Source organism: Bidens hawaiensis, unplaced genomic scaffold (genome assembly GCF_021521415.1).
Source record: "Bidens hawaiensis isolate Kalapana, Puna unplaced genomic scaffold, B.hawaiensis_p1.1 tig00039587_1, whole genome shotgun sequence".
NCBI classification, from domain to species: Eukaryota; Viridiplantae; Streptophyta; class Magnoliopsida; order Asterales; family Asteraceae; genus Bidens; species Bidens hawaiensis.
Window position 1 is genome coordinate 110432 of NW_027505616.1, and position 13661 is coordinate 124092.

General features: G+C 34.5%; 1 protein-coding gene across 1 annotated transcript; it reads left to right on the forward strand.

The window, feature by feature from the left end:
• Positions 1-8290: 8290 nt before the first annotated feature.
• Positions 8291-13240, forward strand: LOC143614313 (G-type lectin S-receptor-like serine/threonine-protein kinase At4g27290). Its single transcript, XM_077087791.1, has 7 exons — positions 8291-9983; positions 11101-11235; positions 11324-11478; positions 11595-11805; positions 11885-12119; positions 12207-12357; positions 12466-13240. Exons 1-7 carry the CDS (start codon positions 8660-8662, stop codon positions 12778-12780), a joined length of 2526 nt encoding a protein of 841 aa, XP_076943906.1. The 5' UTR covers positions 8291-8659; the 3' UTR covers positions 12781-13240.
• Positions 13241-13661: the final 421 nt, after the last annotated feature.

A 13661-nucleotide genomic window follows, 5' to 3' on the forward strand; every position in this document is an offset into this window, starting at 1 on the left:
AACGATATTTTGTATGAATTATTTGTGCGTTTTTACTGTGTCCATAAATACATAGAGAGAAAGTTCTATTAATTTAATTGTAGTTTTTAGTATTGCCTACCAAAAATATAAACTTAGTTTAGTTATTATTTATTTGACAACAAATTCTAAAGAAATAACGAAATCGAAAGACAGTTGTTAGCAAAAAGAGTAAGGGGGTGTTTGGGATTCCTTATTTTCATCAACTTATAACTTATAAACTTTTTGAAAAGTTAATAAGGTGTATATGGTGTTTGGCAAACCATGAGACCTTATGGGTTTTAACTTATGGGCAAGAAAAAATAAAGGGGTTTTGAAAAGTTAGGAAGCTCTAACTTATTAACTTAATGGGTTTGATTTACCTATTACACCCTTCTAACCCGTCTAACCCATTACACTTCTTTTAAAAAATAGTGTTATTTTTAGTCATTTTGGTTTCCTCCAATACATAAGCTAATTCAAACTTTTTTTTTTAAAAACTTCTTTTCAAAAATTCATAAGTTAATAAACTCTTTTAACAAGAAGTCCTTTTTCACTTAAATAAGAAATCCCAAACACACCCTAAATCTTAACTTGATGTTCGGTTGTCTGCTTGTTATCTCTAAATATTTAGCCTATTTTTGCAAAGTTAGATTACAGTGACGTGAGATCTCAAGAGTTCCAAATTACAAATTAATGGAATCAAGTTGACTTTGCCAGGGTACATGACACATGTTTGACCTTTAAACTTGTAAGAATGGTTAATTGATATATTCTATTAACTGATACAATCATTAGGCTAAGGGTAGTGGGGTTTGATCAAGCCCCAAGTGATCCAATACATTTACGACACGTAGGCGCTGACATGGCTCGTGATCAAGCCCCTTGTTCAAGCCCCATAGGGTGTAGTGGGGCTTGATTGATCCACCCCCAAGTTATTAATTCAACCCTTGCTCAAACCTTGCTCAACTCTCGTCCAAGCCCCGCAGTCTCGGCCACGGGGCTCGTTTGCACCCCTGACCACTTGATGGGTGTAGTGGTGTTCACGAGCCACCTAAGCCGCCACCTGGATCACGCCCCTTCCTTCACCCCCCATTACCCATAGCCTTACAAATATGTCTCCATAAATCAAGGAGAGAATAATTCCCTTCTAAAATACAAGGTTGACCAAATATATATTATTATTTGTTAATACCCCCCTTCAAGCGAATAGGTGGTGGACCAACGCGAAGTAGAAGACGAAAACGTTCAAATAAAGGTCTTGGGAGACTTTTGGTGAAGATGTCTGCCACTTGGAGCTTGGTTGGAACAAGTTTAGTATATAGACGCCATGAGGCAACAAGTTCCCGAACAAAGTGATAATCAATATCTATGTGTTTGGCCCGTTTATGAGAGACTGGATTTTGGCTTAAAAACAAAGCAAGTTTGTTATCACATACGAGGGTCGGGCAATCTACTGGGAGAGCATGAAGTTCTCGTAAAAGATGCGTGAGCCACGTAATTTCAGCTTTCGTGTTCGCCATGGCCTGGTATTCGAATTCACAACTTGAACGAGAAACTGTTGGTTGCTTTTTAGCACTCCATGACACAAGGTTTCCTCCTTGGTAAATTGAGTAGCCATATGTTGATCGACGCGTCTCAATACATCTTGCCCAATCCGTATCCGAATAGCCGACTAACCGTGTTGTGGACGGTTTGTCAAACGTAAGACCAAACGCAATAGTACCATTAACAAAACGAAGAATGCGTTTGACATATTGGAAATGGGACACGGTAGGCGAGTGAAGAAATTGGCTTGCTTGGTTCACGGCATAGGAGATGTCCGGTCTCGTTATTGTAAGATATTGAAGTGCACCGACTAGAGACCGATATAGAGTTTGGTCATTAAATGGTGTACCGTGAGATGAGAACACATCTGTTGTAACGGTGTGCCAACAGGTTTAGCGTCTAGCATACTCGTCTAGCATCGCGCGTGCACTCGTCTAATCAAAACGTTGAATCGTCCGATCATCCAGACAGGTTCATTGTCACCTTTCCAAAGGGATTCTCCGATAAATATGGTGATCGTTCTGGAGTCATATCTTGGGGATTTGATGCTTAAAAGAATATGTGGTGGGTTAAACGAAGGTCTGGGAACACTGAGTATTACAAAAAGATGAAAGACTTTGGATCTTGGACAAAGGTGGATCTCAGTGACCTAATCAATGCTCCATTCCACAACCCAACTAATGATAAGAGAGGTAGTGATTTATGGAACTTCCTGAGGAGCCAAGTTGATAAAGGCTTTCCGAACATGACAACTGCAGAATCTTTTCTAAAGAAGGCGAAGGGGGTCAAGGATCCAAGGACAGGAAAAACCATGGTCAATGTGATGTGGCCTGCAACAAAGAAGGCCACTCATATTCCTGTGCCTAGTGCAATACCAGATGGTACTATGGACAATATGAGGTTCTAGATGTTTGATAGTGAGACTGCTACCGTTGTCGTACGTCTACAGAAGGGCAAAGAGCAATTCAGGTTCATTGATCCAAGAGATTTGCTCAAGTTTGGAGAAAGGGATATCAAGACCCTCAACACGTTTCAACTCATCGTTGATCTAATTTTTGAAGCAGCTGCAAAGGAATACACTAGCATGGCGGCTTCCATTATCAGAACTAGATTGGGCAGGTGGTTTGAAGGATGCAGATATCGATTACATGGAGCACGATTAAGAACGAAGCTACAAACCAAGGGGGGATTGTTGGGTCCATACTTGGTGGTTTGTACTTAGTTGGTCATGGTTTTGGGTTTGTATGTAAACCGAGATCCTTTATGGATCTCGGTGGGCTTTGGGCTAGTTGTTGGGCTTAGGTATTGGCTATCCTATATATATAACATATTGTATATGGTTAAGGGTTGTTCATTCACATATTTGGCCGTGGTGTTTTGTTTGGTGTGTTACACGAGTTTTGTATTGCTTAAGCATCTGACGTAATAAACGTATGTTTTGAAGCATCTCCTTGTGTTTACGTATTCTTGTTTATTGTTCTTGAATCATCTCTTGTTAGATTTCCGCACTAACATAGAGATTGTTGATATCATATTGAAAGATCCTTCTACGGGACTTACAATTTTATGTATTAACCGTTAATAATCAAACTTTTAAAAATCACTACCAACGGTCAAACCTTTCAACTATTTTTGTCACAATGGACCTCTGTTAAAAAAAACACTTAACGTTGGAAGTTATTTTTTCTAGTTTCAAACCGATTTACGTAATAGGGCTTTTGATCGGAAGAAGGATACAAGTCGAATAATGTAAAACTTATCTCCAAACGGTGATTCAAATGACTTGATTCTTATCAATTGGAAATTCAAAAATCTGAATAGAAACATTGTTTCGTCATTTGGATCACTGGTTCGAGATAAGTTTTACATCAGCCGACTCATATCCTTCTTCCGATTAAAAAGCCCTAAAATGTCAGTTTGAAACTCGGAAAACACTTAATGGCGTTAAGTGTTTTTTCACGGAGGTCTACTGGGACAAAAATAGTTGAAAGGTTGGACCATTAGTAGTGATTTTTAAAGATGAAATTAGTATCGGACAATACACAAAATATGGGATTATTTATTTCCAATTTGCCTTGAATTAATTATATTTATTTGACTAGTTATGTTAATTGAATATTTAGTTAATAATTTTATTTGTTGTATTTAATTGCAGAGAAAATGCATTTAATGTTGCAATTAAGACCTTTTTATTTTTTTTAAACATTTAACACATATAACTAAATTAGTGGTTCATATTGATTTATTTTACTAAAATCAATTCTCGCGTTAACTCACAAAGAGAATATATATTCAATTGAGAACTCGAAATACCTCGATACAATATTTTTATATGTATTATATGTATTTTACGTATATTAGAAAAAAATTGTTAATTTTTTAAATGAATCGAAAAGTGTATAGATGTAACGAATTGTTACATTACACTGGAACAGTGTGATGTAACAGTTCGTTACATTTGCTATACTTTTTGATTCGTGTAAAACAAAGAATAAAAAAACTTCTTCCTATTAAATATAACATACATATTATACATTTGAAAAGAAAAAAAATACATCAAATTCTTAAAACTCAAGAAGTTCTCTGATTACCCCATATATATATATATAGGATTGATTTCTTTTGAGAACCACTTTGAGTTTTAAGAACTCGAAAGAACTCAACTTAACTATTTTATTTTTTGAATTTTTTTACACATGAGTAATACGTAAGTGTAAGTAATGTACAAAAAATTACAGTATTTTTTTACACACCGAATTAACTTATTACACATGTGTAACTAACATTTAAACTTGTGTAATCATCAAAAATACTTATTCTCTCTCCTGATTAATTTTTTAATCAGATTTATTCTCAACCACATATTCCATACTCATTTAATTAAATGTTTGGTCCATATTGAGTTCTCAAAGTTCTTACAACTCAAGAGGTTCTCAAATTATCCATCCCATATATATATATATATATATATATATATATATATATATATATATATATATATATATATAGGGTGGAGGTTAAAATAAGAAGTGTAAGAAGTAATCTGGTGCGTTAGATATGTTGATCTGACGGTGAATATGGAAAGTGTGTTTATTGTGCAGTGTGTTTTATTAGATCTAATGGTGAAAACACACTTTTGTACACTTCTTAGGAAAATTCTACTTCTTATTATAACCTTGTTATATATATATATATATATATATATATATATATATATTTGAGTTTATTTGAATTGTTCTTATTGAATGGTATTGGCCGATAATAATCCATATTTATTTTATCATCATGGACAGTCCCAAACTTAAAAAAGTTACCCCCCAATGTCCCCCGGTTAAAAAGGACTTAACGATGTTATACATTTTTCCAAATTTCAAACTTTTTTTGTAGGGCTTTTGTTCGGAAGGAGGATCTGTATCGATTGATGTAAAACTTAGTTTGAAAATTTTATTTATTTATATATTTGTTAAAAGACCATATTATGTATACAATTTTTATTTTATTTTATAAACATTTAAACAATAAACATGGTTACAATTACTGAGAGAAGGTTTTGTAAAATATTTAAAAAATATTAGTTTAATTTGTTTTATACTCGGGTCCGTTGGGTATGAAGTAATGGAATAGACAAGGGAATTGAATGAACGTGGTAATAAAATGGACAAATGAATGTAATATGTTATTACTATTTCAATGAAATGTTTGGTTACCACATGAGAATGAAATGATTACTTTGTGTAGTTTGTTATGTAGGAAAAAAAGAAAAATAAAATTAAAACGGTAGTGAGTGGCGGTGGTGGTGGAAGGTAAGTGGCGGCCGTGGCATTGGTGGGCGGTGATGATGGCGGTGGTGGTGGTTGGTGGTGTTGGGGTGGGTGGTGAGCGATGAGAGATAATGGTGGTTGGTGGTGGTGTTGGGGTGGGTGGTGGCGGTAGCGGTGGTGGGAGTGGGCAGCGAGTGGTGGTGAGGGGCAGGGGTGACGGTCGATGGTGGCGGGGGGCGGGTGGCGGTGGTGGGCGATTGGCACTAATGGCGCTGGTTGGTGGCGGTGGGTGGCGGTGGCGGTAATGGTGGCGGTGCCGGTGAACGGCTATGGTGGTGGTTAGTGGCGGTGGTGGTGGTAGGTGGTTAATGTTGATGGCGGTGGGTGGAGGTGATGTAGGGTGAAAAAGGGAAGGAATGAAAAAAAATATGGGGTATGGATGGAATGAAATTGAGGTGTTTTAGAAGGAATGAAATGGACTAGGTAATGAGTCATTCCATTCGTTTGATTAACCAAACACACTTTTCTTCATTCCATCACAATGGATCATTCCATTCCGCCCTCCATTCCTACATACCAAATGCTACCTTAAGGTTAGAAGTTAGACAAAAAATATTTCAAAAAAATTAATTATTTTAATAAATATTTTTTAATCCTCCCATTATTATAAATAATAAATAGCGATTCCATCTGTCCTCATTGAAAAGTCATTAAATTACATTTTTGTTATCATTTGACTTTTGATGTATTATATTTTATAAACACATTTTACTTATATAAATTTAATTGAATTATTAGATATTCTAGTTTTAGTTATGAAATTCACCGTTCAAAAAAAAAAAGATATTCTAGTTTTAGTTTAAGGAATTCACTAAAAATATATAAATTGGTATTACACTTTTAAATTACACATATAATTAAAATTGACAAATAAAATTTTAATAATCTCACATTTTTTATGTTGGTCGATAATAATTATATCTTAAAAATATAGTTGTAACGGTCACACATTTCATAATAATTATTTTTATTGGATATCAGTAAAAAAAAAATTAATGCCATTAAGTTTTTTTTTCAAATTAAAAAATGATGTTTTAGGGTTTTTTTATTGAAATGAGGATATGAGCCAACTGATGTAAAATTTACCTTGAAACGGTGCTCCAAACAATCATACCTTTTGTGTATTGGTCGATAATGATTACACCTTTAAAATCCCTGTCAACGGTCTAACATTTCGATTATTTTTCTCTAAATGGACATCCACTAAAAAACACTTGACTTCGTTTTTTTCCCTCAAATTTAAACCGATATTTTAAAACTTTTGATCGAAAGAAAGATACGAGTCAACTCGTATAAAACTTATCTCGAAACGGTGATCCAAACAGCGAAACAATGTTTAGCTTCAGTCGACTGATATAAACTACGTTTCGAGATAGTTTTAAATCAGTCAACTCGTATGTTTCTTCCTATCAAAAACCCTAAAACATCGGTTTGAAATTCGAAAAAAAAGTTAACGCCGTTAACTGTTTTTTAACGGAGGTCAATTAATAGAAAAATAGTCGAAAGTTAGATCATTAACATAGATTTTAAAAATAAGATTATTATCGGTTAATACATAAAACAATGTGAGAGTATTTTTTTTTTTAATTTGTCAAAATAAAAGGATTTAATAATAATAATAATAATAATAATAATAATAATGTTATATGGTCCCATTAATTAGATTATTTTTTTGACAGATTTATTATACTATTTACCAACCTAAAGTTATAAACGTAACACGATTTTCATTCTAAAGCATTTAATTCACACATTCAAACTTTTTTATTCATATATATCAATGGATTCACATTTGGGACATAAATGCTACTCCATATGATACATAGTTAATTTTAGTACTAATTGATTGGAAAAAGTGGGTAATGAATAACTAGGATTTTTTATAATGTTTGGGCTACCCTTAATATTCAAGTGAGTATATAAGACAAGATATTAACTGTTTATATTGATTTTGACACTTTATAACTGAGTCATTTGAAAATATCAACGAAGAAAAACCTGCGAAGTCAATGGCAAATAATTAACAACTAAGATTTTAGATATATATTACATATATATTGTGGTGTTTTAATATATGTGGTATTTATTGCAAAGAACATATGAAACTGTATTTATAATGAGGATTCATGATTTTGTTATGAAACTGTATTTATAATGAGGATTCATGATTTTGTTATATCACTATTTTACCTTAATTAGGCTCCGGTAGTCAATTTATTTGGATTTTTGATGATTAATTCTTCTTGACTAAATTTTCTCAACTACAATTAAAAAAAAAATCAAAATATCACATTATTCATTACAGCATATGAGTCTAAAGGCTGTGCAAACTTTTTACATACGGTAAATATGTAGAAAAAATTTCCATCAAAAGTTTCTCCTAAAAGTGGTCGGAAGTTTTTTACATAATAGTGTAAGATCATGTTTTTCTAAAAAAAAAATAATAATAATAAACAATATAGGTTTTTCCTAAAAAAATCTCTAGTTTTTTATTTTTTATCGGTCGATGATGCATTATAAATAAATTCTAGTCGATGACGTTTTAGAGAGTTCCAACACCGTTTCCTCTACAATAATCATCTTTTACATAAGAATTTCCGTCCTGCATCCATCAAAGAATCGGTGGAGTGTGGACTCTCTTAAAGCCATTGCTATATTCGCTACAATTATCAAAGTCAAAGTTTCGAGTTTGCATCTTATTTTTGTTTCCCCTTTTCATCCTTCCATAATTTTCTTCACCGTCAATTATTTTTTTGCGCATCATAACATAATTTTCTCAGAAATTACAACATACGCAGTGAATGCATATACCAAATTAGTAGTCTCAATCGAAAATCTCAAGGAATTTCTTTTGGGGAAAGTGGAATCATTCACAACTCTTTAAGGAATTTTGCCCTAATTTTATGAAGTGAATCAAGCTTATAGGTAATAAATTTTTTATACTTAATTTCTCTTTTTAATTTTTCATACTTTCTCTTAGTAATTTCTCTTGTTACTCACAATCGATCTCCATAGCTACCATTTCTAAGATGGCAAGGTTTTTTTATTTATTTTTATTTCTAATTAATATATTTTGAAAAACTTTTAATATATTTTCTTGAACAAAATTGACTTTTATTTTCTTTATGATACTTTGAAAAATGTCAACCCTGATAGCATGGCCTACATCCTAATAAAAAACTCAATCTCATCGTGCAGTCAGCAGTAATTTAGGGTAATCGAATCAAAGGGTCAACATCAAATCAGAAAATCTTCTTCGATTTCTTACTCGATTGAGTATAAAAGAATAAAGAATGGCTGCTTATTTTTGGGTATTTACAGCCCTCTACATTTCAGCATCAAATGCTTCTCCGATCAACACCGTTTCCAGTTCAACAAAAACCATCAATTCTAGCCTCGCTACGGCCGAACCGCTCTACGATGGTGACACATTAGTATCGAAAAATCAACGATTTGAATTGGGTTTTTTCTGCCCTACAAATCCATGCAAAGATATTAAGTTTTTGGGGATTTGGTACAAAAATATAGCACCTCTCACTGTTGTTTGGGTAGCCAATCGAAGAAGGCCGGTCCGAAGAGCATCAGCTGGATTTCATGTGGTGTTAAATGAGTATGGAGTTCTCATAATTCAAGATGATAGTAAAAGAGTCATATGGAGGAAAGCTCCCAAAGGTTACTCTCATTCTACGGTTCGTAAACCGGTTATGCAGCTTTTGGATTCTGGGAATCTTGTTGTTAGAGATTGTGATAATTCATCTTGTGGAGATTATTTCTGGGAAAGCTTTAATCTTCCTGGTGATACATTATTGCCTGGGATGAAGCTCAGTTTGGATTATGGGTCCAAGCTTAGATACAGTGCGATCAACTCATGGAGAAAAAAAGACGATCCATCGGATGGTGATTTCAAGTTCGGGTTTGACAAGCTGGTTCAAGGTCCCCAGTTGGTTCTCACAAAGGAAAACGGGGTTAGACTTTCGCGATGGGGGCCGTGGGATGGACATATGTTTAGCGGTATGAATTATCTGAAGGATAATCCGGTTATGTCAACCACGTTGTGGTTTCATGATGATGAAGTGTTTTTTAAATTTGCACCGTTAAATGAGTCCATGATATTGAGGTTTGTCTTGACACCATTTGGTAGCCTTGAATTCCTTTGGTGGAAGAGCAAGAATGATGGATGGCTAACAATTCTGACACTAAATAAAGAATACTGTGACCGGATTGGATCATGTGGTTCTTATGGTATATGTTATAGTGATGATCCAAGTTGTAGATGCTTGGAACACGGTTTCATGGCAATTTCATCGGTCGATTGGTGTGGATTTGAGTGCTCAAGTGGATGCAAGCGGAAATATGATTTGAATTGCTCCAAGGGAGATGGATTTTTGAAGTATGAACAAATGAAATTGCCTGATAATTCAACTGTCTGGGGTGCTTTAAGCGCCAATGAATGTGAGAGCAAGTGTGCAAAAGAATGCAACTGTATGGCATACGCTACCTTGAATATGTATGGCAACGGGAGTATCTGTGTGGTTTGGTTTGATGATCTCAATGATTTGCGCGTGCTTCATGGAGGCGGAAATGATCTTTACATACGCATGTCACACATCGAGCTAGGTATATTATTCGCTTTTAACTTAATTAGTGCAAGTTCTTGAAATAAAACATGAGTTAGAAATTCCTTTGGACATTTCTAAGGGAGTATAGGATCTGAATCATTTTTTCATAAATGAGTATGTAGGCAATGGTACATCATCTGAGGGTATAAGCGCAAGTGTTTCACAAATGGGGGTTATTGCCAATTTAATTGGCGATAGATTTCTTACAATGTATGTATTGTAAGGATTTGTCGGTTTGAGATTTCCAATGCTTTACCATCACACAAAACCTATCGCCGATAGCTTCTTTTCAAGATTTTTCTCACACCAACCTGTGCAACTGATTTGACAGTGCAAAACCTGTTGCCAAACCATTTGGCAATTGCTTTACCATCTACCGACAAATCCTTACACACTATTAAAAACCTACATTGTAAGAATCCTATGAGCAATAAATTTGGCAATAATCCCATTTGTGAAGCAATTCTAAGAAAATACCCCCAAGTGATCAATCCACTGCATACATACCCATTTCGAGAAAATCGTAGGATCTAGAATGTATTTAAGGTAAAATTACTTCAAACATAATATGGTGAATGTGATGTATATATAGCCTAACAATTTATGTAATCAGTATTTTTCCTGTAAAATTAATTAGCTGAAGAGCACATTGTTTGGTTATCCTCATTGACTTATAAACTACAAAATAAGTACCATTGGTGATGGAAAAATAGACCACCATCATAGCAAAACCGGCATCACAAATCAATTGGTATTCTTCAGCTATACCTTGGTGTCTTAAAACATGATGAACTTTCATATAGTGTTAAACTACTTTTCTGTGCTTGTCAATTGATAATGGTTGACCATCATCTGTAACTGTCATTTGAAGTGAAAATAACACATTAATTTAAAAGAACACAGTCATTAACGGTGTTCCATGTGTGCGTGTTTCTCTTTGTAGTGCTAGCCTAGCACTATAATTAACTTGAAATTATGTTATATAGTTTGTTTTGCTGCCTTTGTAAATCAAAAGAAAACATTAAGGTGCTTATTGATGTCTGCAAGACAATTTAAGTCCCTTGAGAATGTTATATTCGACATGATTAATTTCATTGAAATGATTTAATAATCAGATTCTATCATGCACAAGAAGAGGAAGAAAGTACTATTGCTTGTGGCTATTGTTGTCTTGTCTACAACTTCTTTTGTACTTGTACTGGCTGTTATAATTAGGTTTGTTTGTAAGAGAAAAAGATCGAAGAAAAAAGGTACTACTCTTTTCATCTTTCACATATATCCTACATATTCTTATTTTCATACCATTTGTGTTTTCTAAATTTGCTCCATTGTATTTAGCATCAGTACAGGAACACATTGCATTGACAGAATTTATATCTCCAGAGGAAGATTCCGATGTTCATTTCTTTGATTTGGATGAAATCGCCACAGCGACTAATAACTGGTCTAGTTCTAATGAGATTGGAGAAGGAGGGTTTGGCAGGGTCTATAAGGTAACCTTTATTGTATAATATATGCTGCAGTTCAACATAAATTGAAAAACAAATGATTTGAAGTTGTACTATAAATAAAATAAAATAATAATAATAATAGCATTATTCATTTTCAGGGTCAATTAGCACGGGGAGAGGAAGTAGCCGTAAAGAGACTAGCTGACGGTTCTTGGCAAGGCATTCGGGAATTCAAGAATGAAGTAACTTTGATAGCGAAGCTTCAGCATAGGAATCTTGTGAAGCTCTTGGGATATTGCATTGAAGGAAATGAACGGATACTAGTATATGAATACCTCCCAAACCACAGCCTAGACCAAATCATTTTTGGTAAAATAATAATCCGAATTTAAACTTTGATCCTACTTTTTATTGATTGTGTTTTTTTTCTTCAATTCATCATGTGTAGATCAAGTCAAGAGAAGGCTCTTAATGTGGGATGCTCGTTTCAAGATTATCAAAGGAGTGTCAAAAGGGCTTTTGTATCTCCATGACGATTCTAGACTCAGAATAATACATCGTGACTTAAAAGCAAGTAATATTTTGCTCGATAGAGATATGAACCCCAAAATTTCGGACTTTGGATTGGCAAGAATTCTCGCAAGTGAGAAAGAGGAAATGACAAACCGAGTAATTGGAACACAGTAAGAATTTCTAGACCTCTGCCTACCTTTTCCATGAGAAAAATACAACTCTCATCTATTGAATCTAAACTACTTTCTTTTATCAAGTGGTTATATGCCTCCGGAATACATAATGAACGGCCATTTTTCGAGGAGATCAGATGTTTATAGCTTTGGTGTTTTAGTCTTGGAGATAATAAGTGGGAAAAAAAATTGGGGATTTCATCATCCTGATCATAATCTAAACCTGCTAGGTCATGTAAGTACCTAAATTACGTTATATTCCATGGTTGTTATGAGGGAAAACCCATATTATTCATTTCTTGTAGCTTCAATTTCACATAAATTTAATTAATCTTTATTTCAGGCATGGAAGTTGTGGATCGCAGGACGACCCCTAGAACTAATGGACCCTGTATTAGCTGAGCCAAACATTCAGGAGGATGAGGTGATAAAGTGTATACATATTGGTTTGTTATGTGTCCAAAAGCAGCCTGAAGACCGGCCTACAATGTCGGAGGTTGTCAACATGCAACAAGGCGATAATTTTGTTACAGCACGCCAACCCGATGAACCTGGTTTTTATGCAGGTCGGTCTTTGATTGGAGTAGGGTTTTCTACAATAGAAAGAGAGCTTGACAGTGTAAATGACGTAACCATGACGGCTTTAACTGGACGATAGTTCAGAATAACCAAATCCATACCTTTCAGATTAGAAGGATACTTGTGCAGACAATGTAAGTGGATCTGTAGCAGCTTACAGCTGATATAGTGATCGAAATTTGCATCCTATATTGTTGTTTTCTGGTTTGTTGTACCAAAAGTTGGGATGCATATGTCGATCATATTAACTGTTGTTTTATCATGTATGCACAATGCTGAGAAACTTTTGTGATGTTTTGTTTGAGTATAAATGATATTCGATCTTTAATATACAACGATTCTTATATTGAATTCAACCACATATCTGACATTGAGACTTGCAAATATTTATGTTTTGTACAGATACCGCCAATCAACACTATAGACCGTCATTACCACCCTTCAGAGGGGCAGTTATTGATGGATATCAACAGCCTTGATTGAAATTAAGCACCCCCAAAAACTTAGCAGTAAGCTTTGCACTGAACAGAAATAAACGAAGAAAAGTGCTGCACTTTTGAAACCAATCTGATTGTTTAAACAAAAAGAATTAACAAAAATCTTTATTGATCTATTTTTTTTTAACAAAAGTTTTTACATCTAAAATCCACCTAACTCTACTTGTAAGGATTTAAACTCACGCCACTTTTGTAGGGCCAAAATCCTACCACTAGACGACAGGTAACTCCATACCATACCCAGGGCCGGTTTCTGGGCTGTGCAGCCCGTGCATTGGCACGAGGCCCAAATTCTAAAGGGGCCCATAAGATTTTAGTTTTTTAATAGATATGCAGCCCAAAAAAGTAGAACGTGAAACTATGATACCGGGAATTCAATAATCGATTTGAGATTAGGAGATCAGGCAAGGGCTTAGCGATCATCGATTGGAGATATGCAGGCTACGAGAATCAAAGGTATGAT

Coding starts and splice junctions, on each gene's coding strand:
- LOC143614313 (XM_077087791.1), top strand. CDS start 8,660: ATGGCTGCTTATTTTTGGGTATTTACAGCCCTCTACATTTCAGCATCA. Junction 11,479..11,594: donor GGTTTGGCAGGGTCTATAAG/GTAACCTTTATT, acceptor ATTCATTTTCAG/GGTCAATTAGCACGGGGAGA. Junction 11,806..11,884: donor CCTAGACCAAATCATTTTTG/GTAAAATAATAA, acceptor CATCATGTGTAG/ATCAAGTCAAGAGAAGGCTC.